Source organism: Petromyzon marinus, chromosome 59, assembly GCF_048934315.1.
Source record: "Petromyzon marinus isolate PM22_M1 ecotype Great Lakes invasive population chromosome 59, UKy_Petmar_22M1.pri1.0, whole genome shotgun sequence".
NCBI classification, from domain to species: domain Eukaryota; kingdom Metazoa; phylum Chordata; class Hyperoartia; order Petromyzontiformes; family Petromyzontidae; genus Petromyzon; species Petromyzon marinus.
This window is the reverse complement of record NC_133725.1, coordinates 9,427,700-9,454,550: the sequence shown is the minus strand read 5'-3', so window position 1 is coordinate 9,454,550 and position 26,851 is coordinate 9,427,700. Positions and strand designations below refer to the sequence as shown.

The 26,851-nt window shown below is 52.7% G+C and overlaps 1 protein-coding gene across 1 annotated transcript in view; it reads right to left on the bottom strand.

Moving 5' to 3' along the window:
• Positions 1 to 7,484: 7,484 nt before the first annotated feature.
• AJM1 (apical junction component 1 homolog) overlaps positions 7,485 to 26,851 on the bottom strand; it is a 28,259-nt gene continuing 8,892 nt past the window's right edge. The window contains exons 2-3 of the mRNA XM_032976326.2: positions 21,337 to 23,395; positions 7,485 to 16,925 (exon numbers count right to left, since the gene is read on the bottom strand). Coding sequence (XP_032832217.2) covers positions 16,417 to 16,925; positions 21,337 to 23,359 — 2,532 coding nt within the window. The 5' untranslated portion in view covers positions 23,360 to 23,395 and the 3' untranslated portion in view covers positions 7,485 to 16,416. The remainder of the gene's footprint in view (positions 16,926 to 21,336; positions 23,396 to 26,851) is intronic.

The window sequence follows — 26,851 nt, the reverse complement described above, 5'->3', positions numbered from 1 at the left end:
TGGCAGCCTCTCCTCCGCAGTGAGCGTTCGAACATTCCACGTGGCCACCCGTAGTGGCTTTTCATTGCTTCTGGAGGAGCCCCGAGGGTAGATATTCAATCTCCTGGCTCCGCCAATTGGGGTTTGGCCAGGAGACGTCATAGACGCCTGGGCCCCCGGGGCCTCCGGCACAAGCTTATTAGTTACATATTTCAGTTTAACTCGTGGTTTCGTGGTAATTAATTGAAGGTGGAGTGGTTACCAGCCCCTCGCACCCGTCCAGAGCCCCCGTTTAGCCCCTGTGGTGGACACATTTGCCATGAGGGGAGGAGCCAATCAAAATTGGATCTCCCCGCCACAGCACTGTCCAAGACAGAGTTGCCCGTCCGGCACCGCGAGGAGGTAGGGGGTTGTTTTGCCAGACAGACACACACACAGACAGACACACACAGACAGACACACACACAGACACACCCACACACGGACAACAACAACAGCCGCCATTCGCCACTAAGTGGCGGTGACGTCATCACGACGCTTGTGCCAGGCTATATGCACCCTGAGGCCACGTGAAGTGTCGAACGCCCACTGGCAGAAGGTCACAGGGCAGACCCAGGTGCCACGGGTCGACTGACTGAGATGACTGGCTGATGCACCACCTGTGCCCCCTACTGTGCCAACCTGCTGTGCTTTAGCCACCCGGCGCTCTGCTCGTTGTTCTGAGCGTCGCTCCTCCGCCCTCTGTTGTTGTTGGAGGGCGACTGCCTCCAACTGCCCAGTAGCGTCCTTCACCAGCCTCCTCCACAGAGGCCGATCTTGACACCGCTGGTACCAGTCATTGGCAAGTCCACTCAGCTCCACGTCCTCCTGTACCACATCACTCCATCTCTTCTCTAGCCCGTGTCGTGCCCACTTAGCCCCCTCAATCCGGCCGAACAAAAGCTGTTTCGGCATGCGGTGGCTGGGCATGCGGGCTACATGACCCAGCCATCGCAGCCTTCCCCGCCGGAGGAGCTCACCAATGGGACCTTGCCCAGATCTTTCAAGGATTTGTGAGCTCCTCACACAATCCAGTCTGGTTAAACCCAGGATGGATCGTAGGCAGGCCAGCCTAAATGTTTCTAACTGGCGAAAATGTTCCATTAGGGGGGTCCACGTTTCGCAAGCGTAGAGAAGGGAGGGAATGACCGTGGCCGAGAAGACCTGAAGCTTAGTGTGGAGCGACAGACCAGGTAGCTTCCACACAGCGTTACGCAACCGATGAAAAGATATTGCCGCTCGACTGATTCGGAGTGAGACCTCTGCTGTTAAACTGGAGCCACTCATAAGCACACTGCCCAGGTATGGGAAACTCTCCACTCTCTCCACAACTGCCCCATCACCGATTGGGAGTTGTGGGGGTGGAGTGTCCGATGGTACAAAATACCCAGGCAGGTGCTTAGTTTTGGTAGGGCTGATGGTAAGGCCCCACCTCTTAGTGGCATGCTCCAGTCTCAGCTGCAGCATCTCCAACTCCTCCTCTGACTGAGCAGCTATTACCAAATCATCGGCACACATAACGTGGTTGACCAATAGGGAGCCATCCCTTGACCGCACCCGGGCATCGATCAGCCTCCCATTATATCTGTACCATATGGAGATTCCCCCGGTACAGCTATTGAAGGCTTCACGAACTACGTGGTCAATATAGATGTTAAATAATGTGGGAGCCAGAGGACATCCCTGTCACACCCCAAGGTGTACAGGGAATGGCTCTGACTCCCGGCCACGTAGTTTTACCCGGGCCCGCTCACCATCATGAAGGTCCTTAATGATCGTGAGCAGAGGGTCAGGTACTCCAAAAGCACGAAGAACGACCCAGAGCCCAGGCCTACTGATGGTATCATAGGCCTTGACCAGGTCAATAAAGCAGAGATGTAGGTCTTGTTGGAATTCCCTACACCTCTGCTGTAGCAGACGGACAGAAAATATGGCATCTGTGCAGGACCGCCCTTTCCTGAAACCGCATTGGGGCTCCACAAGCCTCTCCTCAGCGTGCCTGGCAAGGCGATGCTGAATAATCCTTGTCAGGACCTTTCCCGGCACACTGAGGAGTCAGATGCCCCTGTAGTTGTTACAGTCTGTGCGGTCCCCCCTTCTTAAAGAGGGGGACCACCAGGGCATCCTTCCAATCCTGCGGAACCCGTCCAGTGGTCCAGACCGTTGTTATGATGTCATATAGGGCAGTCTGTGCACCCTCCCTGAGCATTTCGCTTGGGAGATCATCTCTGCCCGCTGCCTTTCCTGGTCTCAGACTCCGGATCACCTTCAGTACTTCCTCAACAGATGGCACCTCAGCCAGCCACTCACAGGGGGTGACTTCTTCCAATATTTGAGGCACCGCAGCCTCAGCAGGGTCATCCTCACTTTGTGCCACGATGTTTTCCTGGCTGAGGGATTTTCCCTCCCCCAGGACCTCACAGAAATGCTCAGCAAATCTGCAAACCTGTTCCTGGGGGTCGGAGATTGGATCACCGTTTTTTCCCCTAATGATGGTAATAGGTGTGGTGCTGCAGGTTACTTTTTTGATGGAGTTAAATAGAGATTTGTGATCACAGGCCACTGAGGCAGACTCCATCTCCTCAGCAACCCGCGACCACCACCCATCCTTGCAGCGCCTCACGGCTCTCCGAACCTCCGAGCGAAGGCTGCGGTAAGCCTCCTCATTCTCTGACGTGGGATTCTGTAGCCGATGACAGTGGGCCTTTCGCTTTTTCTCAACCATCCTGAACACCTCCTCTGTCAGCCAGGGTCTCTGGGGAGGTCTGGACCGCGTACCCAAAGCAGCCATTGCAGCTCCACGGTAGGTCCTGGTGTCAAGGACATGGGCTCGCATCCACTGGTCCGTCACTATGTAGTCCAGCAGATGTTCTTGCTTGGACCCGGCATGCATCCATGATGTTGTGTGGATGCGCCGATGCCGGAACAGCGCGTTGGTAATTACAAGCCCATGGGCTGCACAAAAATTTAGCAGCCTCCTACCGTTGTTATTGAGCTGATCTCGCCCATGCCCTCCAATCACTCCAGACCAGGTGCCAGTATCATGACCAACTCGGGCATTGAAGTCACTCAACATGATGACTCTATCCCGAGGGGCCACTTTAGCCAGCACCTGTGATAGGTCATAGAAGGCATCTGACTCATCGGCTTTGCCTGCATCCCTCCACGGATGTTCATCTTCGGTGGGGGCATAAGTAACCACGACCACAATTCCTCACCTCCGGTTGATGGGAAGGCGAGCCCAAAGTAGCCTGGGGCTTACAGCTTCCCACCCCTCACCGCCACGCTCCCACGCCCCCTTCATTCTTTTGTTCAAAGGAAGAGCCACACCCTGTTGTTTGGCAGTCTGCTGCCCCGAGTAGAGAACTGTCCACCCCTCATGGTGGCAGGAGCCAGAGCCGGTCCACCGGATCTCCTGAATGCCACAGAGATCCAGGCGGTACCGGTCCAGCTCCCGACAGAGGAGTGGCAGCCTCTCCTCCGCAGTGAGCGTTCGAACATTCCACGTGGCCACCCGTAGTGGCTTTTCATTGCTTCTGGAGGAGCCCCGAGGGTAGATATTCAATCTCCTGGCTTCGCCAATTGGGGTTTGGCCAGGAGACGTCATAGACGCCTGGGCCCCCGGGGCCTCCGGCACAAGCTTATTAGTTACATATTTCAGTTTAACTCGTGGTTTCGTGGTAATTAATTGAAGGTGGAGGGGTTACCAGCCCCTCGCACCCGTCCAGAGCCCCCGTTTAGCCCCTGTGGTGGACACATTTGCCATGAGGGGAGGAGCCAATCAAAATTGGATCTCCCCGCCACAGCACTGTCCAAGACAGAGTTGCCCGTCCGGCACCGCGAGGAGGTAGGGGGTTGTTTTGCCAGACAGACACACACACAGACAGACACACACAGACAGACACACACACAGACACACCCACACACGGACAACAACAACAGCCGCCATTCGCCACTAAGTGGCGGTGACGTCACCACGACGCTTGTGCCAGGCTATATGCACCCTGAGGCCACGTGAAGTGTCGAACGCCCACTGGCAGAAGGTCACAGGGCAGACCCAGGTGCCACGGGTCGACTGACTGAGATGACTGGCTGATGCACCACCTGTGCCCCCTACTGTGCCAACCTGCTGTGCTTTAGCCACCCGGCGCTCTGCTCGTTGTTCTGAGCGTCGCTCCTCCGCCCTCTGTTGTTGTTGGAGGGCGACTGCCTCCAACTGCCCAGTAGCGTCCTTCACCAGCCTCCTCCACAGAGGCCGATCTTGACACCGCTGGTACCAGTCATTGGCAAGTCCACTCAGCTCCACGTCCTCCTGTACCACATCACTCCATCTCTTCTCTAGCCCGTGTCGTGCCCACTTAGCCCCCTCAATCCGGCCGAACAAAAGCTGTTTCGGCATGCGGTGGCTGGGCATGCGGGCTACATGACCCAGCCATCGCAGCCTTCCCCGCCGGAGGAGCTCACCAATGGGACCTTGCCCAGATCTTTCAAGGATTTGTGAGCTCCTCACACAATCCAGTCTGGTTAAACCCAGGATGGATCGTAGGCAGGCCAGCCTAAATGTTTCTAACCGGCGAAGATGTTCCATTAGGGGGGTCCACGTTTCGCAAGCGTAGAGAAGGGAGGGAATGACCGTGGCCGAGAAGACCTGAAGCTTAGTGCGGAGCGACAGACCAAGTAGCTTCCACACAGCGTTACGCAACCGATGAAAAGATATTGCCGCTCGACTGATTCGGAGTGAGACCTCTGCTGTTAAACTGGAGCCACTCATAAGCACACTGCCCAGGTATGGGAAACTCTCCACTCTCTCCACAACTGCCCCATCACCGATTGGGAGTTGTGGGGGTGGAGTGTCCGATGGTACAAAATACCCAGGCAGGTGCTTAGTTTTGGTGGGGCTGATGGTAAGGCCCCACCTCTTAGTGGCATGCTCCAGTCTCAACAGCAGCATCTCCAACTCCTCCTCTGACTGAGCAGCTATTACCAAATCATCGGCATACATAACGTGGTTGACCAATAGGGAGCCATCCCTTGACCGCACCCGGGCATCGATCAGCCTCCCATTATATCTGTACCATATGGAGATTCCCCCGGTACAGCTATTGAAGGCTTCACGAACTACGTGGTCAATATAGATGTTAAATAATGTGGGAGCCAGAGGACATCCCTGTCGCACCCCAAGGTGTACAGGGAATGGCTCTGACTCCCGGCCACGTAGTTTTACCCGGGCCCGCTCACCATCATGAAGGTCCTTAATGATCGTGAGCAGAGGGTCAGGTACTCCAAAAGCACGAAGAACGACCCAGAGCCCAGGCCTACTGATGGTATCATAGGCCTTGACCAGGTCAATAAAGCAGAGATGTAGGTCTTGTTGGAATTCCCTACACCTCTGCTGTAGCAGATGGACAGAAAATATGGCATCTGTGCAGGACCGCCCTTTCCTGAAATCGCATTGGGGCTCCACAAGCCTCTCCTCAGCGTGCCTGGCAAGGCGATGCTGAATAATCCTTGTCAGGACCTTTCCCGGCACACTGAGGAGTGAGATGCCCCTGTAGTTGTTACAGTCTGTGCGGTCCCCCCTTCTTAAAGAGGGGGACCACCAGAGTATCCTTCCAATCCTGCGGAACCCGTCCAGTGGTCCAGACCGTTGTTATGATGTCATATAGGGCAGTCTGTGCACCCTCCCTGAGCATTTCGCTTGGGAGATCATCTCTGCCCGCTGCCTTTCCTGGTCTCAGACTCCGGATCACCTTCAGTACTTCCTCAACAGATGGCACCTCAGCCAGCCACTCACAGGGGGTGACTTCTTCCAATATTTGAGGCACCGCAGCCTCAGCAGGGTCATCCTCACTTTGTGCCACGATGTTTTCCTGGCTGAGGGATTTTCCCTCCCCCAGGACCTCACAGAAATGCTCAGCAAATCTGCAAACCTGTTCCTGGGGGTCGGAGATTGGATCACCGTTTTTTCCCCTAATGATGGTAATAGGTGTGGTGCTGCAGGTTACTTTTTTGATGGAGTTAAATAGAGATTTGTGATCACAGGCCACTGAGGCAGACTCCATCTCCTCAGCAACCCGCGACCACCACCCATCCTTGCAGCGCCTCACGGCTCTCCGAACCTCCGAGCGAAGGCTGCGGTAAGCCTCCTCATTCTCTGACGTGGGATTCTGTAGCCGATGACAGTGGGCCTTTCGCTTTTTCTCAACCATCCTGAACACCTCCTCTGTCAGCCAGGGTCTCTGGGGAGGTCTGGACCGCGTACCCAAAGCAGCCATTGCAGCTCCACGGTAGGTCCTGGTGTCAAGGACATGGGCTCGCATCCGCTGGTCCGTCACTATGTAGTCCAGCAGATGTTCTTGCTTGGACCCGGCATGCATCCATGATGTTGTGTGGATGCGCCGATGCCGGAACAGCGTGTTGGTAATTACAAGCCCATGGGCTGCACAAAAATTTAGCAGCCTTCTACCGTTGTTATTGAGCTGATCTCGCCCATGCCCTCCAATCACTCCAGACCAGGTGCCAGTATCATGACCAACTCGGGCATTGAAGTCACCCAACATGATGACTCTATCCCGAGGGGCCACTTTAGCCAGCACCTGTGACAGGTCATAGAAGGCATCTGACTCATCGGCTTTGCCTGCATCCCTCCACGGATGTTCATCTTCGGTGGGGGCATAAGTAACCACGACCACCATTCCTCACCTCCGGTTGATGGGAAGGCGAGCCCAAAGTAGCCTGGGGCTTACAGCTTCCCACACCTCACCGCCACGCTCCCACGCCCCCTTCATTCTTTTGTTCAAAAGAAGAGCCACACCCTGTTGTTTGGCAGTCTGCTGCCCCGAGTAGAGGACTGTCCTCCCCTCATGGTGGCAGGAGCCAGAGCTGGTCCACCGGACCTCCTGAATGCCGCATAGATCCAGGCGGTACCGGTCCAGCTCCCGACAGAGGAGTGGCAGCCTCTCCTCCGCAGTGAGCGTTCGAACATTCCACGTGGCCACCCGTAGTGGCTTTTCGTTGTTTCTGGAGGAGCCCCGAGGGTGGATATTCAATCTCCTGGCTCCGCCAATTGGGGTTTGGCCAGGAGAGGTCATAGACGCCTGGCCCCCCAGGGCCTCCGGCACAAGCTTATTAGTTACATATTTCAGTTTAACTCGTGGTTTCGTGGTAATTAATTGAAGGTGGAGGGGTTACGAGCCCCTCGCACCCGTCCAGAGCCCCCGTTTAGCCCCTGTGATGGACACATATGCCATGAGGGGAGGAGCCAATCAAAATTGGATCTCCCCCCACAGCACTTTCCACGACAGAGTTGCCCTTCCGGCACCGCGAGGAGGTAGACAGACACACACACACAGACACACACACACAGACAGACACACACACAGACAGACACACACAGACAGACACATACACACAGACACAACCCCCATAGACTTATAAAGGGTACACATTGATTCGTGGGTCCCATAGACTTACACACCGAAACCTTTATTACAAATCCTCACCGTTCGTGACGTTTCAAAACTTTTATTTTTAATTTCCACTTTGCACCAACTTGAATCTAAGTGTTGGGTGGATGCCAGCGATGGCATTCATAAACCACTGAGACACCGCCAGTCGGCTCCTTCAGTTGTGGTGACCAGCAAGAGCAGTGGTAACGGAGGGATCAAAGTCACCTCTTCCAAGACGTGTGGCCAGTGTGGAAGAGTAGACCAAAAGCCTCGAGTCCAGGGAGGAGGGGGGTGGGGATCTCTAGCGCTCATAAGTGGAAGCGCTTCCGCCAGCAGGAGCGTGACAAAGATATTGCGGGGCTGCGCCTTTTACCCGTTACCTTTCCTGTGGAGAGACTGGTCCCTGTCGTGGGAATGTAGAATTTCCACCACTGCGTGAGGACAGTTTGACCGCCAAACGTGTTCGAACGAGTTTGTCAGAGGTCCAATGTAATAGGCGTGACGCACACACGGTGATCGTGACGTACACACGGTGATCGTTACGCACACGGTGATCGTTACACACACGGTGATCGTTACGCACACGCTGATCGTGACGCTCGAGTCAGAACACTGAATGTCTCTCTGCAGTGACGACGATCGTCAACCCCTGCGTTTGCCTAGGTTTGCATGAGCACAATCACCAACGCGTTCGTCAAGAACAACCACTATAGTTTTAAGAACAAAATATATAACTGACGTTTCGGGCAATGGCCCTTCACAGCACATAGGCCCCCGTAAGTGCAGGGATCCCTCGATTCTGAACGTTCGGTTCCCGAAATTTCGCGTGAACGCAGTTGACAAATTACGGACGCTTTTCGTTGAACGAAATCGAATTTTCGCGTGAACGTAATTTCACTACGACCGTCACCATGAGATCATCAAACGAGAAGCGTCATCCGTTGCTCCTGGAAATCTGTGAAAAAGGAGCTTCATCGCTCATAAGATTTGCCTTCCAATATAAAGATTCTGATCCGCGACTGTAGTCACGGTTTACCAGCAGTGCAACGGTCGCGCCTCCAACTCGCCTCTCCCGTCATTCCAACATTTGACGGTCACCGCGTCGCGCGCATTCAGATGCCCTTCTGCAGCCGTCTGGAACGCTCTTCCTTCCGATATTAGGAAGCCACTGGAGCTAGGCACTTTTAAATCTATCCTGACAAAATCATTTCTTTAGAACTGCTTTTTGTCTCGAGTTTGTTGTCCTTTCCCCGCACCTCCGATCAGCACGGTTGGCTACGTTCGGTGCGAAGCAACTTCAACATACCGTACAGACATGCAGGCATTTTAGTGAATCCCCTTAAAAGGTTCATTCTTTTTGGTAAAAATTATTATTCAATCGTTTTAATGTTCGTGTTCTTTATTATTGTTGTAGTGTGACAAATGATATCGGTGTGTGTTCTATTACTAGGTTATGAGTAGAGTTGGAACACATCCCAATTTTTTTCTATTACATTAATGGGGAAAAGCGCTATCCGGTTCATGAAATTTCGTTTAGCGCGTGTTGTTTGAAGAACGGCACCAACCCTTGCGTAAACCGAGAGAGACCTCTGAAAATGCTTTTATCCACTGCACAGACAGCGGAATTTTGCCTCTACCTCCTTGAACACTCTGTGTTGTGAAAGAGGGGCCCATTGCCTGAAACGTCGTCTACTATATTGCGTTTCGTTCTAACGTGTTGAGTGTCCGCTATCTCACTCTGTGTCTAACACGTGTGGGGAAAGTGCATTCATTTGGGGGTAAATCATCGGTATAAATTACACTCGTAAAGCAAGATGCAACTTGTGTGTGCGTGCAGCGGCAGTGTAGCGGTTAGCGCGCTGCGCTACGAACCTGTCGAACCGAGTTCGGTTCCCGCTCACGGCCGCGTGCTCCCTTCTCCGTGTTCTTCTACGTCCGTCGGTTAAATTCCAAGCATGCCTATCTGCATTGCTTCTTGACGCACTCAAAGGGGATTGTTGTTTTTCTAGACGTAAGCATGTAGGTGTATAAACCCACTGGATTGGTATAGCCAGGCATGGACCTTGTAGACTCGTGGTAGTGCCTCGTGCCGATCATGATCCCTACTCCAAGCCAGCATTGCAGCTTTCCAGAGAAAACTGAGTGGGTCCGAGCCCATCTGGATTAGGTCACGCACACACAGGCGTGTGACTGTGGGGGTAAGGTCACACACACACAGGGGTGTCACTGTGGGGGTAAGGTCACACACACACACAGGGGGTGTCACTGTGGGGGTAAGGTCACACACACAGGGGTGTGACGGTGGGGGTAAGGTCACACACACACAGGGGTGTGACGGTGAGGGTAAGGTCACACACACAGGGGTGTGACGGTGGGGGTAAGGTCACACACACAGGGGTGTCACTGTGGGGGTAAGGTCACACACACACACATGGGGTGTCACTGTGGAGGTAATGTCACACACACACAGGGGTGTGACTGTGGGGGTAAGGTCACACACACACAGGGGTGTGACTGTGGGGGTAAGGTCACACACACACACAGGGGTGTCAGTGGGGGTAAGGTCACACACACAGGGGTGTGACTGTGGGGGTAAGGTCACACACAGGGTGTGACTGTGGGAGTAAGGTCACACACACAGGGGTGGACTCTTCTGGACTCTCTGCAAGTCGAGTGAACGAGGGGCTGCACGGTTGGCTATGCGCGGTGCGAAATAAGTTCAAGATACATGCAGAGGGAAGAATACCGTACGCCTCGGCTCCATATTTGTTTATCGGCAATGTCAGCCTCCTTCCTCCTGGGAGTGCATCCAATCAGCAGCATCGGTTCAACACAATCAAGAGGCCTGCCTCAAACCCATGCTGGTTGAGATGGCCCACGGTTCAAACACGGCCGCTCCACCAAAATGCGTGCAACGACCTTCCTGGACTTCTCGCCCACGCGCGACCCCAGTGGCAATTCGTCGGCCACTCGCTTCAGAGGCTCACGGTTCGACACGGAGGCCACCCCCTTGGCGATTACTGCGCTGGCGTGGGAGTGCAGCCCAAAGGAGCAGACTGCTACACGCGGCGGTCGCCGAAGGGCTCCGTTGAAGGGCCAACGCAGATGATGGAAGCGTGCGTGCAGGCGTCACGCGATGCAGACGATTAAATACATTTAATAACTAATTACTCTTGAGTGGGGGCAACCGCGGAACAGCGTTGCTACCCCTCCCCCCTACTGGAAGACTGATGTCCTGCTCAGTGCTGAGTAACCTTGCACCGCACAGGGACAGTTGCCACCGGGAGGTCCCCTTGGCTAGACTGCCCCGAGATGCACCGCCATCAGAGGCGCGGTGTATAAATATAAAGTGGAGATGATGCTGTACGCGTGGCCGTTGTACATGCTTCCCGTCCAAGTGTAAATATGGCTTTTGACAGGTTTTACACATCCTCCATTCAGACGAGGCGTGAAGTAACTAGGAGCGGCATGAACTGCCCTACATGCCCCTCTCAAGTCACACTTTGACGACGTTGCGGTTGACTGGACACAGTCCGCACCTGGGCATCCTTTGCACACCTGGACTGGCTCTCAAGATGCCACAAGCAAAGCAAAGCCGTGGGAGGGAGAGGAAGTAATATCACTTCGAGATTACACGCAGCGTTATATAGATATATACAGATGCGGTTTCATAAATATATACCCTGCCATTTGGCTGAGTGGTAGAGCGAATGCCTCACAATCGGAAGGTTGCGAGTTCACATCCTGGTTGGGGACTCTGGTTTACACATTGTCCACCACAGAGCAGCCAGCTAGGTCTATCAAAAGTGCGAGTGGATGGGTTTAGGTGAGTTAATGGGTGGAGGGGGGGGCATGTGAGGGGGTGAGTAAGGTGAGTGAGTGAGTAAATGAGTGGATGAATGGGTGGGTGGGTAGAGGAGTCAGTAGTTGAGAGAGTGGATGCGTGAGTGAGTGGGTGGGTGATTGAATGAACGGCTGAGTTAATGCGTGGATGCGTGGGTGGATGAGTGGGTGAGTGAGCGGGTAGGTAGTTGAGTGAGTGGGCGGGCGAGTGTTTCGATGAGTGGGTGGGTGAGTAGTTCAACACGTGTGTGGTAGGATTTCCACCTTTTCCACTACATACTAAACCCGTCAGTATATTTCTGTCAGCACGAGGTGGTCTGTTATCATAACTGCGCAGTGCCTGCAATCAAGTTGAGCACAGCGATGACGGTGACAGACCTGGGTGCAATTCGATGGATGCCGCCACACGAACACAGACACCACTTCCTGGACCATACCGGGTCAAACCTGGACGAGTGTCCACCTAATTGGGGGGTTGACTCAGCCCATCATCTCCTAGGGTCCATAAAATAATTAACACTTTGTGAAGTAAGTAAACGGTGGATAAATGTGCCCCAGCAACAGGAATGTGGAATTTCCTATTTTTTTCTTATTACCAGGTAAAGCCCACTGAGCTATTAGCTTCACACTGATGTAGTAGTAGTACCTGCTACTAGACGTAATCCTCGTAGTCGTAGGTGCTACTGCACAGTTCTAGTATGTACTACGACTAGGTCTACTACTAGTAGTGGTACCTACTACTACTAGTAGTAGAAGTACTAATTGTAGGTTCTGTACCACGTTAAGATCCACCATCCCATCTCTTGTAGTAGAACCTATTACTACTACTAGTAGTAGGTTCTGTACCACGTTACGATCCACCATCCCATCTCTTGTAGTAGAACCTATTACTACTACAGTAGTAGGTTCTGTACCACACGATCCACCATATAGTAGGCGATGGTTAACCTTATTTAAACTCCGACCAAATGCGCTGGTGAGTATTAAAGTTACTTTTTTTCATGTCATTAAAAGTTACTATTTTCAATAATAAATGCTATCATGCATTTATCATGTTTACCTATCATTATTAAGGCCCTTGCCGATGCCCCAATGAAGCCCTCATATATCGCTCATAGTTAAACAAAAAATGCGCTGTCGAGAACGCATTCCCATTGGAACCATGTTTTAGTGACCTGCTATAATACTGTTTCGTACAGCGCTGCGTTTACCAAGAACGCATCCTGAGCACTCTACGAGGTATGCCTGCATAACATTGTCATTATCAAGCGCAGCACCATCCGTACGTCGCGTACGCAGAGCGGGGGAGCAGCTGGCGCGACGGCTGAGTGTCGGCGCCATTTCCATCTTTGTGTCACTGTGTTATTGAGCGACCGTGCTATTTTTGTTGTCTTGGTGTTGTCTGGGACTGTTGTTGTCTTGGTGTTGTCTGGGACTGTTGTTGTCTTGGTGTGGTCTGGGACTGTTGTTGTTTTACTGCCTTGCCTCAAGCTTGTATTTAGTATAGAAACATTGGCAAGTACATGTACTTATGAAATTTCTACTTATATAGGTTATATATATTCATGACTCCTTCACATTTTCTCTATTTCCCACACCTATCTGTGTTTGTGTTTGTTTGTGCAACTTGCTGAGCCCGTGCCCCATACCGGACATTTGTAAAAAAACTTCATAGCTCATTGGAATCCATCCACTTCCTGCAGTCTCAATCAAGATTTTGATTCGAATCTCTCGTCGTGGCCTCTGTCCACTCAGCCGCATGAACGCGATCCCCAATAGTTATTCTACATTCGGCAGGTTTGCGTATGGATGGGCTAGATGCGATGAAATACCACCTCTTCCATCCAAGATGTCCAACCGCCGTGGAAGGGTGGGCGTTTCCAAACCAGTTTACGTGGCGAAACGCCGTGTCTGATGCGTGTCAGTCCCACCCCCGATGAGGGATCATCAGTGAAGTGTAGACCCTTCGTGAATGTTGTCACCTGCCCGCGGGTCTCCCCGCAGTTAGGAATCATAGGCGCGTTTAAAGTCTTCCGACACGACCGCCAGCGATCGCGCCCAGGGGATGAACCCTCCCTCTCCGATCGCCACGAGAAGCTTCAGCATTTGCCGCCGTCAGCTACGGACTATCCGCTGCTGGATGCGGAGGCCACCATTGCTCGTTCTGCCTCTCCACGAGCCTTCCCCTTCCAATCCTAAGTACAGTCTGTGTTCTCCTATAACGTGGCGGCAGGAGTTGTAGTTCCATTCCTGAAGAGCACTGCGTTATGGAAAAATGGCATTATAATAAATAATATAAAATATAGGGGGGGTGAAACACAGTCCGCGATAACGGGAGATGCGTAATGCAGGCCGAACGAAGAGCGAGGCACGTGGGTAGCAACTAGAAGCATCCAGCAGCATCCCGCTTTGTGTTACGATGCTACACCCAGGCAGCCGCACGACCGCTTATTCCTACTTGCGCGACGCAGTTCTGTTTGCTCAATCGTGTTATATACAATTTGCATCCACGTTATAAAGATTTTGTTCCCTAATAGATACATCGCGTTATGAAAACATGCAGCATTAGAGGAGAACAGACTTTTTTTTTACCAGGTAAGACTCACTCAATACTGAGATACATAGCTCTTTTTCAAACGCAACCTGGCCACAAATGATAGTTGAATAAAGTGACATATCATCACGTGGAAATTTAAACTAGCAGCCAAATACTCTGAACGCTTGACGTTGATTCTGAATATGCAGGGGAAAAAACTGGAGGACCCAGAGAAAAATCCACGCGACCACGGGGGGAGAGAGAGACACGCAAACTCCAAATATACAACAGGCGTCAGTCAGGATCGAACCCACGACCTCCAGCAGGCGACGTAGTTAACATCTCCTAGCCACCGGAGCCACGACGCGCACTGCCCAATCCCACCCCAATCCTGTCTACTACTCCCCTGACAGTCCCGTGTGATGGGCTCTCAAAACCTGAGTGCATCCCCGCACCCGCGTGCTCCGCTTCCTCCTATCTCAGCACGCCTCTCTCTCCACACCGCTCTGCATCCCTTTGCAGTGCTTGCGTTCTTGTGGGAGGAAGCAGCAGCAACAGGACATGCACCTATCCAGAATGGGTTCATCACCACAGCCCCGGAAGGGAGTGTTACCTTCTGTGTCCTTGGGTTTTCACAGAGTCAACCTCTTGTTGAGCGAGGCAATTGTTTCTCATCCGACCAAATCTGTCAAGTCGTGCCAGGACATTCAAGATCAAAGTGAAGATGTCATCTCCGTCAAAGATGTAGATGCCACCACTAACCACCCTCCACAAGATCCTGAAGCTGCCCTCACAGCCTCATCACACAGAGACCGACATACTCACACAGAGACCGACATACCCGCACAGAGACCGACATACTCGCACAGAGACCGACATACTCGCACAGAGACCGACATACTCGCACAGAGACCCACAGACTCACAAAGAGACCCCACAGACTCACACAGAGACCGACATTCACACAGAGACCCACAGACTCACACAGAGATCCGACAGACTCACACAGAGACCAACACTCACACAAAGACCCACAGACTCACACAGAGATCCACAGACTCACAGACATATAGATCTTCCCTGACAGTGTCCCACCATCTGCTGTGAGGTCTTCTCTTCCCATGCCGGATCAAGGTTGTCAGTTGTGTAATAATAATGATCAAAATATGAATTATGATGCAGCAGTGCAACGGTAGCACGCTGCGATGAAAAAAAGCCCAACGACCCGAGCTCGATACCCACCCATGGCAAACAACACCAGTGGCCATTATCTGAACCGGTCCTGGGCCTCCCCAAGGTGGACTCAGCTTCAAATTAGCACCCAGGCCGGTGTGTGAGCATCCGCCACTGAGGAAACAAAGGCAGTCGGGCGTGGTGTTGGACACCCACCCCTCTCATGTGCCAACTCCGGCCCTCATAGGCGCTGATACTCGCTACTAGCAGCAATTGCCCTGACAGGCTATTGAGGGTATACAGGGGATATCTATGGGACCTTTATGCCAGCATAAAAAAATGCTGAAAAATAAGAATAGGTTCAATCTTGACTTAAAGCTTTCATGACTGCAGGAATTCATATTCTTGGGTCTTTCGGTAAAGTCACGTAGATAGGTTCAAAGAAAAAAACTACAACGTTTCAATCGTAACACAAGCGGTCGTCATCAGGAAAAGGGGGGTTAGTTAGAGGGAAAACCCACCACCGTCGCAGTCGCTGCCCACAACTTACATTAACGTTGGCTGCTGACAATTGGGCTACCCCATTTCAAATCTTTATAAACAGTTGTGTCTTTAGAAGCTAACACCCCTTTTGCTGATGACGACCGCTTGTGTTGCGATCGAAACGTCATAGTTTTTTGCTATTTTTTTATTTTCTTTGAACCTATCTCTGTGACTCTACCGAAAGACCCCAAAAATATAAGAATAGGTGTTACCCTTTTTGGAAAAAAAACAGGTGTTACTATTGTTCAAACACCAAATATATACTTTTTGCAAGGCATCAAGTCTGCATTAACCACGCATACTTGTGGCAAAACACGCAAACACACATGCTCTGCAAATGATATACACATTGTCCTTGAAACTAATTGGCCTACACTAGAGATAGCCTTCTTTGTGGCCTAGTTCCTACACTAATGTAATTCCAGAGAATGCCAAAAGACGAACAGTACAAAGACAATGCACGTATCAGAGCACGTATGGCTTGGTCGAGCATTCATATCTATGGGACCTTTTTGCCATTATTAAAAATTATGAAAAATAAGAAGAGCATGTTTGTTTGCATGTTTTTGCCACAAGTGCATGTCGCTAATGCAGACTTGACGCCTTGCAATAGGTGTATCTATTTGGTGTTTGAACATCTTAACACAACTCATGTTTTATTGCCAGGAAGGGTAAAATCGCAAGTAAAAATGTTTTCATCATATACGGGTGGGGGGGATCTTTGCCTTTAGTATCGTGACATCTTCTGTGATGCATCCCAGGCTATTTGGAACCGCCAGAGTTGTGAACGGGGGCCGCGGTCTCCACGCCAATCGCCGCCCGGTTTTTCCTTTCCCCTCACGTGGGTCAGCGCCGTCACAGCAGATCCCGCAGCAGTCTGGGGCTGTCCACCCAGCCCAGCGCCAGCGGCTCGGACGCCGGCAGCAGGAGGCACAGGAAGCGGCGCCCGGTTCGCCGGTCCAGCGGGTAAATGGCGGCGGGCGGCGGGCGGCTACCCGTCTCGACGTAGCGGCACAGCGCCGCGTAGTGCCGCGGGTGGTCCCGGCGCAAGCACACCCCTCGCTCCCGCAGCTCCCGCTGAATGGATGTGAGCGCCAACTCCCGGGAGCGACGGCCCTCAGCGCCGGGGCGCTCCCCGTCGCCGGCGCCGGCCGGCGGCGTCAGGATGAGCGTGTCGGACGCCGAGGCCGCTGCGGCGGAGGAGGGGGACGACGACGGAGGAGGCAGCGCCGGTGGCGTCGTAGCCGGAGCCAGCCGGATCTTGGCGAGGCGGCGGGCGGTGAGCGGCCCAGCGGGCGCCGAGACGCTCACGCTGAGCACGAAGCGCGAGTCCGGGTCATATTCGGAGCCAGCAGTCTGCAGCTCTACAAGCAGAGTGAGGGGGCAGGGGTGCATGCTGTGAGGCCCATGGCCTTCTTCCATGAAGAGGTCGGTGCTCGTACCGAGGCTCGGTAGCGGAGTCGTCGCACCACAGACAAGTGCACTAACAGCTGCACGACGATAAAACTAAACTATTTTTTGTATTTTACCAGGTAAGGCCCGCTGAGCTATATAGCTCCGTTATGGCAGCCAAATGCTGTCAACGCATGTTTATACAGACCCATACAGACCCACACACAGAGACCCATAGACAAATACAGATCCACAGCGACACATACTTATAAAGACCCACAGGGATCCAGGGACTCGTATAGAACCACAGAGACCCATAGAGAACAATACCCATCGAGACCCATACAAAAACTAAACTATATTTATTTTATTTTTTTGGTACAGCTATTCTGCTGTGACTGTTCCACCTGAAGACGGAAGCTTGTGTTGCATCCAAAACGTGATTTAATTTAATTATTTAATTTTACCTACGTGACTTTACCGAAAAACCAAAGAGTATATTTATTTTACCAAGTAAGGTCCACTGAGCTACGTAGCTCTTTTTTTAGAAGCGACCTGGCCACAAATAATAGCACAACAAAGTGGCTTACCATCACGTGGAAATGTATAGTAGCCGAATACTCTAAACGCATGAAGTTGATTCTAAATGTGAAGGGGAAAAAACAGGAGGGCCCGGAGAAAAATCCACGAGGAGAGAGAGATGCAAACTCCAAATATAGAGGCTTCATCAGGGTCGAGATCCAACCCATGAACTCCTCCATACCAGGCGAGGGAGGTAACACATCAGCCACCGCGGCACACCACAGCAGGGCCCTCACAGCTCCTTTGCACCAAATAACCCGACCCTTAACGAACCCTCGGTGAATAAAACAGAACCAAGGGCAGCAAAATAAATGCAGCGTGAGGTGCAGCGCCCGCACAGGCGTAGGGAGAGAGCCGCGGACTCCGATTTGCCTTGGGGCTGGGGGCCTAAATGACCCGGTCACCCGGGAGACCCTCGTAGGCATCATAAGGGGTTACGGTGGCTAGGAGATCTTATCTTGACGTCAATTATATGGCATCTATTAACCAAGGCGCTTTACAGAGGATTAAGAACGGTACAACATGTGTGTGTGTGTGTGAATGTAATGGTCGAGATGTGTGTCTTAGGTCACCTAAAATACACTTGAGGAATTGTGAGTGGCTGCCAGCAGCTGCCTGGTTTATAGGCGTCCATCACTGCATCGCTGCAAATGTCGGTCAGATTGATTCAAGTTTGTGTTCATGGTGTCCTGTCCAGTTTCCACAGTCAGGGAGCAATGCTGCTGTGCGTGATCCCTGTCGAGTAATCTCCAGGTTAATATTTCAGAACTGCGGATGTAGTTTTGGCTCGGTACCAGTTCCACTGTTGGTGTGGGTTTAGCTATGGGAGGAGGAAACCAGAGAGCCCAGAGGAAATCCAAGCAGAACAGAGGGAGAGAACACACAACCTGCACTCACTCTCTCTCTCTCTCTGTAGAACAGGGGGAGAGAACACACAGCCTCCTAGGCGGGTTAAAATATCTGGGGCTGGAGAACACACAACCTACACACTGAATAACCGCCATTTTCCATTCAGCAGTGGTTATGTCATCATAGCGTGTGGGCCAGGTTGGGTGCACTTTGAGGCCACGTGAAGTGTCGAAGGCCCGCTGGCAGGATGTCATGGCACAGACCCAGGTGCCATCGGTTGAGACTCACTGAGGCGACTGGCAGATGCATCACCTGTGTCCTGTACTATATCAACTTGGTGCTTTTTGCTGCCCGGCGCTCCGCTCGTTGTTGTGAGCGTTGCTCCTCTGGCCTCCGCATCTGCCTCCAACTGCCCATTAGCGTCCTTCACGAGCCTCCTCCAGAGAGGCCGATCCTGACACTGCTGACAGCAGTCACCGATAAGCCCACTCAGCTCCATACCCTCCTTAACCATATCAGTCCATCTTTTCTCTAGCATTTAGAAGGGAGGGCATGACTATGACCAAGAAAACCAGAAGCTTCATGTGGTGGGATAGACCAAGTAGTTTCTACACAGTGTTACACAGCTGGAGTGGTATCTGGAGTGGCATCTTACAGATGACAAGACTATATATAGTCAGTGGGAAGATGAGCTCCACGGAAGGTGTTGGTGTCAAGGACATGGGCCCGCATCTGCTGTTCCATCACTATATAGTGCAGAAGACGTTCTTGCTCTGACCCAGTGTGCATCCCATGATGTTGTGGGGATGCGCCAATACCGGAATGTGATGGTAATGACAAGCCCATGGGCTGCACAGAAGTCGAACAGCCTCTTACCGTTATTATCCCTTCCAATCAGTCGAGCCACCTGGCGCAACGACTATTTCAAGGGGGGTATGCAAGATACGCCTGTAGACCCCCCTCCTCTCTCCCGATTTACTTTTACTGTATTATATGTGGGCTATAACTCTATATATACAGTAGTCCCTCGGTTAACAGTGACATCAGTTAACAGTTTGTCTGTTCACGTGTCGCCTCCCATAGGAGCCCATGGTTTCGATTTAACGTTAAGATGTTGATCAATGGTATGTTTACGTTATGAAGGCGGGTACCAATTTCGGCCAATCCGAGCACTCATAAATGGGGCTGAGCCATCGCTTCAGCCAATCAGCGATGCCCATTTATGAGTGATGAGACCTCGAGTGGCTTTTTATTACACGCTTTCTATTTACTCACTGTTGTTGTATCCTCAAATCTTGTAACTCAATTAACCCACTTTCCAATGTGGTATCGACTGCAAACTTGGTATACTTATGTCATACTGATGACAATACTATAGTCTATAATAATAAATAAATATTTTTTACATTCTTTTTTATATTTTATGTTTCGCCTTGGGTCTAATTGTCCACGCTCAACTCACGTTTAACAAAGTTTTTTTTTAATATTACTTATTTTTTAACATTATAACTGTAACGTTTTTTTTTTGTCAGTGGAAACAGCTCTCTTACAGACTCGGTGATTTTTACGTATTATATTATCAACTTATGAGTGAATTAGATTCACAGTTATTTCGGTTTACAGTAGTTTTCGTGGAACAGATTAAAAACATTACCCGAGGGACTACTTTATTATTTGAGTTGAACTGTGTATTGGGTTTAGAGGAAGACAGTCTCAGTGACAGTATTCGTAAAAATATTTAAAGGTACAATACTTACAAGTATCATGTGTCTTGCTTTCATGTGCATGTAAGTTAGCAAAAAATCCTTGTCTTCAGTAACACACACCAGTAGCGCTTCATAAATTTTATGCTGTGTATATTTCAGAAATATCTTTTTCATTTGTAACAATGTTTTTCGGCGGGTTATGGTTGTTGGAATATTTTATTGTGAATAACTTTTCTTAACATTTTTAACTTGTTTATCTGTTGATTCGGGGCCCCCTTGTGGCCGACTGGGCCCCTATGTGTCTCATTACAATGCATACCCCCCAACTCCCCTAGGTTGCATCCCTGACTCTCGCTCAGGTGCCTGCATCATGACCCACTCGAACATTAAAGTCACCCAATAGGATGACTCTATCCCCCACTTTCGCAAGGACTTGGGACAGGTCAAAGAAGGCATCTGACTCATCAGCCTTTCATCCCTCCACTGATGTCCATCTTGGGTGGTGGCATAAGTAACCACCTCCACCATTCCTTGGTTCCGGTTTATTGGGAGGCAAGTCCACAGTAGCCTGGGGCTTACAGTTTTCCAAACCTCTCCACCATACCCACACCTCATTCATTAGTTTGTTCAGAAGAGAGTCACTCCCTGTTGTTTAGCAGTCTCCGCCTCCGAGGAGTGGACTCTTCACCCATCATGGTGGCAGGAGCCAGAGCCAGTCCACTGTACCTCTTGAATGCCAGAGATCCAGGTGGTACCAGTCCAGCTCCCGACAAGGGAGTGGCAGCCTCTCCTCTTTAGTGAGCATTAGAACATTCCACGTGGTGACTCGCAGTGGCTTTTTGCCATTTCTGGAGGAACTTCGAGAGTACGGGCTGAGTCTCCTGGCTCCGCCAAATGGGGTTTAGCCAGGAGACATCATAGACGCCTGTCCCCCCGGGGCCTCCGGCACAAGTTTAGTTAGATTTTTTCCACGTAGTTTAGTGGTAATGAAACTGAAGGTGGAGGGGTTTCCAGCCCCTCACACCTGTCCAGAACCCCCATTGGCCCCTGTGGCGACTACAAGTGCCATGAAATTGGCCTTCCTTCCCCATGGCATTGCTCACCACAACATTAGGTTCCGGCACCTCCGAGGAGGTAGGGGGGTTGTTTTGCCGGAGTCTGTAGAACAAGGTGTGAGAGAACGTTGCAGTCGCAGAGTGCCCAAATCAAGGATGCCAACCGCCTGCTTGCCGCCACTTCCGCTCACCGTGCACGTAGTCGCCAAGCCGCCGTGCATGGGCCTGGATCTCGCGCAGAGAGAGGTAGGCGGGCGACACCAGGAGGCCATCCAGGCCATGCCGCAGGAACGCTGACGCCGACGCCGGACCCGGGAAGCCCAGAAAGAGGCAGCCACGCCCCCGGGACAGATACCCAACCCGCGCCGCCCTCGACAGCACGCGGCGCGACTCGGCATCGGTACGGCACAGCCGCAGCACGCGACGGCAGAGCGAGGTGGGTGCCGGCGCCGGTGCAGCTGCCTCGGAGAGGCGCTGGTGCCGCAATCGGCTGGTGGGGGACGCCGGGCATGCTAGGCCAGTTCCGTCCGCTGTTCTCTCCTCTCTGTACTCCTCCGCATCCTCCTCTTCCCCGGCCTCATTCTCCCGGCCGCTGGCACCGCCGCCATCATCGCTGTCAATGAGGCTGTGGAGCTGCTGGGCGAAGCGGTCGGACTGTGCGCTTGACTCGTCGGAGAGTCGCGGCGAGGAGTGCACCGCAATGTCAGTGAGGATCTCGTCGAGCTCCTGGCTGGCAACAGGCGACGCCGGTGACACCGTCTTGTGCAGCGCCAGGCTGCCGAAGCCCAAGTAATCTGTGGCACCACCGCCGACGCTGGCGCCGCCGTCACCTCCGCGCAGCTCCTCCATTGACCGGCTGCCGCCACCACCACCCACTGGCGAGAGCTCGTTGTCGGTGATAGTAATGGATGGTGCAAGGCGCCAGCCGGGCCCGCTCGCCTTGCTGAAGATGGCGCTCTCGGAGAGCGAGAGGGCAGCGTAGCGGCGCGGCGATCGTGACAGTTGCACCACGGGGATGCGGTCAGAGCGCGGCGGTGCGGAGCGTGGTGGCGGAGTCGGAGTCGGAGTCGACCGACCCTCACGGCTGCGAGCGCCGTCACCACGCCGGCGCTCCGCCAAGCACGCGTAGAGGTTGTCCAGCGATCGGGAGAATGTCCAGAATGACGAGCCTCGAGTGGGGGGCGCTGGAGGAGTCGGCGTCGGCACTAGCGCCGTGTCAGACGTGCGTCGGCCCTCCAGGTATGCCGGCGTCGGCAAGAGGTGGCGCGACGGCACGTAGCCAGCGCTCGCTGGGATGTGCGGCTCGGAGTGGCTGTGCGCCCAGTGCACCAGCTGCTCCCGGCGCGCCGGCGACGACCGGTAGCGCGTGGAGTCCAGCGGGTGGAGGTCGATCCTCTGCCGCACGTGCGATGGTGCCCCGGTCAGGCTGGAGGCCGACGTGGCGAGCCGGCGATCGGACGGGGGGAGCGGCGTCCCCGTTGACCGGAACGTGAACGTCGCCGCTTGTGCCCTCCGGCCGGGCTCGTGCACCGAGAGCGTCGCGTCCGGCACGCCGCGCCGAGGCGTCCATGTTGGTGATGGTGTCGTGGCAGTCGGCGGCTCCCGGCGCCAGTCACCACGCCGGCGGTCGGAGCCCACTTCCCGAGGGATGAGCGGGATGGGCACATGGTGGTAGGGCCGCTCATGCCGCGTCTGGTACTTGCTGGGGTGGATGTCGTACAGTTGGCTCTTGGTGGCCAGCGAGCCGGTGCTGCGACTCACCGCCCCGCGCGCCCGTTCCTCCGCCGCCCGGCGCAGCGGCGTCAGATACTGCGCCGGCGCCCGCGAGCGGCGCCACTCGGCGAGCGGCCCCGGCGCCATCGGCGGCGGTGGCCACGGCGCCGGCGGTCCGGGCTGGCGCGACGCAAACCTCGGCGTCGGCAGCTCGGGGCTGGACGCGCACAGCGGGCCCGGCGTGATCCAGGGCGGCCGGCGTGGTAACGGCGGCTTGGGTTGGGGGCGCGCCGGTGCTGGCGCCAGCTGCCGAGCGGCGGCGCTCTCAGACATAGCGGCCGCTGCGGAGCCGGGGCATCGCTTGCGGCGCGAGGGTGTTGGCGGCTCGGAGGCCCAGGGGGCGAGGGTGCCGGACCAGGCGCCGGAGCGAGCGCCGCCGGGGGACCCGCGGGGGCGACGCAGGGCGGAGGCGATGAGGTCGGGCGTGTCGGAGCGCGTCATGGTCCGGGGTCGCACTCCGAGCTGCTCTCGCGGGGCCTGTGGTGGGCGGGGGGGGGTGAGGGGGGCCGGTGCAGTGACCGCGGTCGATTTGTCGGCGTGTGTATTTGAATGGGGATGGCAGGGAGTTAACTGGTAAACACGTGCGAGTGGTTGGCGAGTTTGTCAGGAAACGCTCATCTCGTGGCTAAGCTTGGCTGTGACTTCTGAGGTCTGACATCTGCTCTTTGGTCTTCTCTTTCCCCTTTGGCGGCCTGCCTCACCAATCGGCCCTCAGCCCCCGCTGCTCTCCCAATGCTCTCTTCCTCAAACCTCCCAAGTTGCTTATGCTATCTTCCCCTCAGCCCTGCGCACGCGCGCGCATCCCACATGGTGGAAACTCAGCATTGCTGTAAGGCTAGGCTTGCGCGGACAGGGTATGTGTTCTAGTGTGGCAGCGCTAACCGCTGTCATCGCTCCTCCCGTGAACGTGGCAAGATACCACGGCCTTCATGGGGTTCCGACTCTCGCAGCCCTCAGAAATCAATAGTTGTCCTGTAACCCTCCTGACCAAGGGCTCTCATGCAGAGATGCGGGCGCGAGTGGTTCAAACTAAAACATTACCCGGCTTCGCCCGGGACTTGGATTCACCACGCCCAGCCGCCTTTGTCTCCCCAGTGGCGATGTTCACACACCACACCAGTTACTCGTTTGAGGCTAAGTGGACCTAGGGGAGGCCCAGGACCGGTTCAAATAATCGTCACCGGTGGTGGCCATGAGCGGGAATCGAACTCGGGTCGCCGGGTTCGTAGCGCAGCGCACGAATCGCTACACTACCGCTCCCCCCACACACAACTTTCAGGGTGCGTACAGCAGTAAACGACTCAATAAACCAATGCTGCGCGAAGAACGCCTTAGACCTGCAACACATTTGTATGCCACTTTACTCGCGGAGGGTTGGGGATGCATGACATGAGTAGGCACACTGCGTTACGCATGTCGGGAAGTACGCTAAACATTTTGAACAGACACACATACACAAATTTCCCTTTTATATATATGAAACTAAATACTCGTTTTATTTTTACCAGGTAATGGCCCACTGAACTGGCCACAAATGATAGCTAAACGAAGTGGCTTATCATCATCATGTGGATATTCATAGCAGTAGCGAAATAACTCTGAACGCGTAACACGTTGATGATAAATGTGGAGAGGGAAAAACCCAAAGGACCCGGAGAAAAATCAACACGACCTTGGGGAGAGAGAGAGAGAGACACCGCAAACTCCAAATATCCAGCAGGCATCAGGGTCTGTATCGAATCCACCACCGCCATCGCGGTGCCTCCAAGGCAAAGATGCAGACTTACAGGTGACCCCCGACTTACCACGGCTGGACTTGCGGCCCCCGGCATTTATGACGTTTCTTATAGTATGTAAGACCCCCACAAGTAACGACCAAAACTCGTATCTACGATCGCCTAATGACTGCTACTGACGCCGAGTCGATTGGTGACGAGTCTGCGCATTCCATGCACATCATGCGCAGACTTGTCGTCCGATGGCGCTGCTTTGCTCTTCCGCCGTATTCCTGTGTACAAGAGCCCATCAGTCTGCAGCTGTGCCCAGAGCGAAAGCATCTCTTTCACAACGCTCTTCACTTTTTTTCGTCAATTTTCTTCAAATTTTGAAAAGATTAACTTTTCGCTATGTCTGAGAAGAGGAAATATGATGCACGTGCAGTACAGTACTTAAGAATGTTCAAATGTGTTTGTTTTTTACTTAATCAATGTTTGTAAAGGTAATTTTCATTTGTTTTCGTGGTAAGTTTTGGTATTTTAATGGTATGTAATGGGTTTCCAGGAACGGAACTCCAATTTATAACATTGCGGGCGTCGTCCAGGAACCAATTAGGTCGTAGGTGAGGGGGTCGCCTGTACTCACAGCATTTGTTATGTACGGTATGTATGTTGAACTTCTCTCGCACCATACGTAGCCAACCGTGCTAATGTATTTATGTTTGTACCATACGTAGCGAACTGTGCGAATGTATGTACGTATGCCACATAGGCTTTCGCGACCAAATGTATCCATAATGGAGGGGTTTATTTTGGTTATATAATGTAAATATAAATGTGCCGTTAAACCCGCCACCACCTGACACAGCTAATTAGTAAGAGTTGTCACGTAAACAAAACGTGGCAATTAGTTATTAGTTCAGCACTTACCAGTTTTGTGTTGGAGAGTGAACCCACGACAACATTTACAATTCGAGTGCCGTGACATTTCGCCCGGTAATTACAACAACAACCAACATCATCAGGCGACAGCCAGAATTGCGAAGAAATCCTCCTCCTGTTTCGATCTTAAATAGAAGGGGAATAAATGTGATGTCATCAGTTGTGAGCCAATCAGGTGCGTGGTGCTAATGTATTCATATAAATTACAATGGATATATATTATTGGTTGGGTTGTTCAGAGGTAATCAGCATACATAATGTACATTATGCATTTTTATAGTATGTATGTACATGTTTTTGGGCCCCAAAAAATCTCAATACATGTTATTGACTGCTCACAGTTAATCATTACCGACGTACCTGTATAGGCATGCAGTTAAACAGTGTATCACTTGATAATACACTTCCACGCTGCACAAAGCCTAACCCAAACAAGAAAAACCTCTATTACGCACTGAAAAAACCCGTCACGGCCTCACTGGCTAACGAATATTTTAAATATAGCGGGAGGCCCAGCGGTAAGCTGAAGGGAACAAATGGAACACTGGAGAGTATCCGTGATGCATAAGAGTGGATGTGTTGTTGAGGCAATGTCGTTACATGATGTGCAGACGCAGAGCGCAGGTATTGGGAAGTTATTGCATGGTACGTGCCTGTGTGTACACGACATGTCCCGGGGGAGCCGTGGCCGCATGTTGATTCCAAATGTGGAGGAAAAACCGGAAGACCCAGAGACAATTCCACGCGACCACAGGGAAAGAGACAAACTCCAAATTTACAGCAGCCATCAGGGTCGGGAACGAACCCAAGGCCTCCTGTATACCAGGCGAGAAAGTTAACATCCTGCCACCGTGGAATCAGCGGCCACAGTTGAAAGGCCCCAACGCTGATTGAGTGCAGAGTCAGGGCAATGTTTAACGAAAGATTAAAAAAAACGGAGCCAGCAGAGCGTCGTGGCTCTGAGGTGGACCCGCTCGGTCGCATCGCTTCCCCAGGGTGGCCCCGTCGCTTCAGAACTGGTCAGGGGAAAATAAAGTGCACACCAGATGAGTAGGGTTCTTGTTGAGTACAAAAGCGAAAGTATCATTGTTGGGATACAGACCGGTTAGTCCAAGAGTAATTGCTGCGAGATTTAATTGGCAACCTCTAAATATGTCTTTCATCCAAATGTATGCACCGACATCAGATAGCACAGAAGAGAATATTGAAGAATTCAATGAGACACTGGAAAGAACGTGAAGGGGACTGCCTAGGACAAATATTAAGATATATTAAG